The 2,975-nt window shown below is 40.1% G+C and overlaps 1 protein-coding gene across 1 annotated transcript; it reads left to right on the top strand.

Moving 5' to 3' along the window:
* The first annotated feature begins 824 nt into the window (after positions 1-824).
* LOC139640099 (E3 ubiquitin-protein ligase TRIM39-like) lies at positions 825-2,443 on the top strand. Its single transcript, XM_071514266.1, has one exon. It carries the CDS (start codon positions 1,043-1,045, stop codon positions 2,441-2,443), a length of 1,401 nt encoding a protein of 466 aa, XP_071370367.1. The 5' UTR covers positions 825-1,042.
* The last annotated feature ends 532 nt before the right edge of the window (positions 2,444-2,975 follow it).

Genomic DNA, 2,975 nt, shown 5'->3' with positions numbered 1-2,975 from the left:
AGTACATGGGTGGAATTGAACCTGATCTTTTATGTACACAGTGTTATTAACCCACACAGAAACAGATAAACATTTGGCTGTATAGTATAGTTGCAGTACAAAATAAACCTTAGATGTAAACTAGTGGTGTACTCAAAGTTTACTACTCTTACACTTAAAGTGTAGTTAAAAGTATACTTTCATAAACTAAAAAGTGGGCCAATTTAGTCCCAAGAAGTATTGAAGTAGTACACTTACAGGTATACTACTAGTGCATTGATATTAGTATACTAAGTGGACTGATATTACATAACTAGGAAACTAGCAGTATATATATATAAGTTTACTAGCAGTATACTTAAAAGTATACTTTAATAAACTAGAAAGTGGGCTAGAAGTATATAACTAGTACCTATAAGTTCACTTATAGTACATTTCACAGTATAGTTGCAGTACAAAATAAAACTTAGATGTAAACTAGTTGTATACTCAAAGTTTACTACTCTTACACTTAAAGTGTACTTAAAAATATACTTTTATAAACTAAAAAGTGGGCCAATTTAGTTGAAGTAGTACACTTACAAGTATACTACTAGTACATTGATATTAGTATACTTATTACATAAAGTATACTTGGGAAATATACTTGAACTTATACTTATAGTTTACTTAATAAAATGAACTTGAAGTATACTTCTTTTTTGTAAGGGAAAGCTCCGCCCCTTACCTGACTCACCTGAGACAAACCAGGAAACAGAGTTTATTATTGTTCCACTCCTCACTGAGAACAGACACACACACCAAGAGACAGAGGATAGGATTCAACTTCAGACCAAACCCACGACTTCCACTGAGGGAGGACAGCTACAGGAGGGAATACTGGAATACTGGAATACTGCCACTTCAACCTGCTGCTGACTCAGGAGTTTTAGAAGAAACACGACTCAAAGTCAAAGTAACTTTCAGGGAACATTCTAGAGGAGGGAGTGGTGTCACGACTGACTGACTGATTTCCTGTTTGAGCGGTCTGTCTGGTTTGTTTTTAGATTCACTCAGAGAGAAAATGTCTTCCAGATCAGAGGAGGATCTCTCCTGTCCTGTCTGCCATGACATCTTTAAAGATCCTGTCCTCCTGTCATGTAGCCACAGCTTCTGTAAAGCCTGTCTGCAGAGCTGGTGGACAGAGAAACTAATACATGAGTGTCCACTTTGTAAGAGAAGATCTTCAAAGAGTGAACCACCTTGTAACTTGGCATTAAAGAACCTGTGTGAGGCTTTCTTACTGGAGAGAGATCAGAGAGCTTCAGCAGGATCTGAGCTTCTCTGCAGTCTGCACTCTGAGAAACTCAAGCTCTTCTGTCTGGACCATCAGCAGCCAGTGTGTCTTGTCTGTCTGCATTCAAAAACACACACCAACCACAGAATCAGACCCATCGATGAAGCTGCACTGGATCTTAATGAGAAACTTCAGGAATCACTGAAGCTATTAAAGGAGAAACTAAAGCTCTTTAATGAAGTTAAAGGAAACTGTGATCAAACAGCAGAACACATTAAGGTCCAGGCCCGACACACAGAGAGGCAGATTAAGGAGGAGTTTAAGAGGCTTCACCAGTTTCTACAAGAGGAAGAGGAGGCCAGGATCGCTGCACTGAGGGAGGAAGAGGAGCAGAAGAGTCAGACGATGAAGGAGAAGATTGAGGGTCTGAGCAGAGAGATAGCAGCTCTTTCAGACACAGTCAGAGCCATAGAGAAGGAGCTGAGAGCTGAAGACGTCTCGTTCCTGCAGAACTACAAGGCTACAGTGGAAAGAGTCCAGCGCCCCCTGCTGGAGGATCCACAGCTGGTCTCAGGAGCTCTGATAGACGAGGCCAAACACCTGGGCAACCTGAGCTTCACAGTCTGGGACAAGATGAAGGAGATGGTCTCCTACACTCCTGTGATTCTGGACCCAAACACTGCTCATCCAGGACTCATCCTGTCTGAAGATCTGACCAGTGTGAGACGTGTAGAGAGACAGAAGCTTCCTGAAAACCCAGAGAGGATGGACTCCTACCTCTCTGTCCTGGGATCTGAGGGCTTTAACTCAGGAACTCACAGCTGGGATGTTGAGGTTGGAGACAATACATACTGGAGACTGGGTGCATTAACAGAGTCTGTCCAGAGGAAGGGACACATACAGTCTGGATTATGGGAAATATGGTTCTATGATGGTAGATACGGAACACGCTCCCCACCAGATCCAGTCACTGTTCTCCCAGTGAAGAAGAAGCTCCAGAGGATCAGACTGCATCTGGACTGGAACAGAGGAAAGCTGTCATTCTCTGATCCTGATACTAACACACACATACACACCTTCACACACACTTTCACTGACAGGCTGTTTCCATACATTGCCACTGTGGATAAACTCTCTCTGAAGATTTTACCAGTGAAGGTCTCTGTAACAGTGGAACAGCACAGTTAGAGATGATGATGATGATGGTGGTGATAATGATGATGATGATGATGATGATGATGATGATGATGATGATGATGAGGTCATGTAACAAGCCATCCATTTCTGTAATGGGAATACTTCTTATTTTAAGGATTCATTAAATAAACAGTATATATAATCATCTCTCTAATCTGTAATGTCAACATGTGCCCATCATGTTGATGATGTAGCTGTCATGGTGATGTGGATGACATCTATAACAACAAACAATAAAAATATACAAACAATATAAAAACATTAAAGGAAATCTCTTAGTACACAAACAAAGGAAACTAAATAAAATGAATAAAGATTGAAATAATCTATAACATTCAAATAAATTAAAATAGTTTTGCATTACCTCAAAGTAGACGAGCTCTACTTTGTTAAAGTGAATTTTCTCTATATTTAGACTGCAGGTAAAAGTTCATCCTGTCTTCTTTGGTTCTTCATCTGAAGTGTTAAATTTATTTGATCTAACTTTATTCCAGGTTCTTAGAGTTTCTCTCCACTGTAACTA

This window comes from Centroberyx affinis, unplaced genomic scaffold (genome assembly GCF_046629955.1).
Source record: "Centroberyx affinis isolate AG114_WGS23_722 - 3 ecotype Tasmania unplaced genomic scaffold, CSIRO-AGI_Caff_v1 ptg008330l_1, whole genome shotgun sequence".
Taxonomy (NCBI): Eukaryota; Metazoa; Chordata; class Actinopteri; order Beryciformes; family Berycidae; genus Centroberyx; species Centroberyx affinis.
The sequence above is the reverse complement of the archived record's forward strand: the minus strand, read 5'-3'. Positions and strand labels throughout refer to the sequence as shown.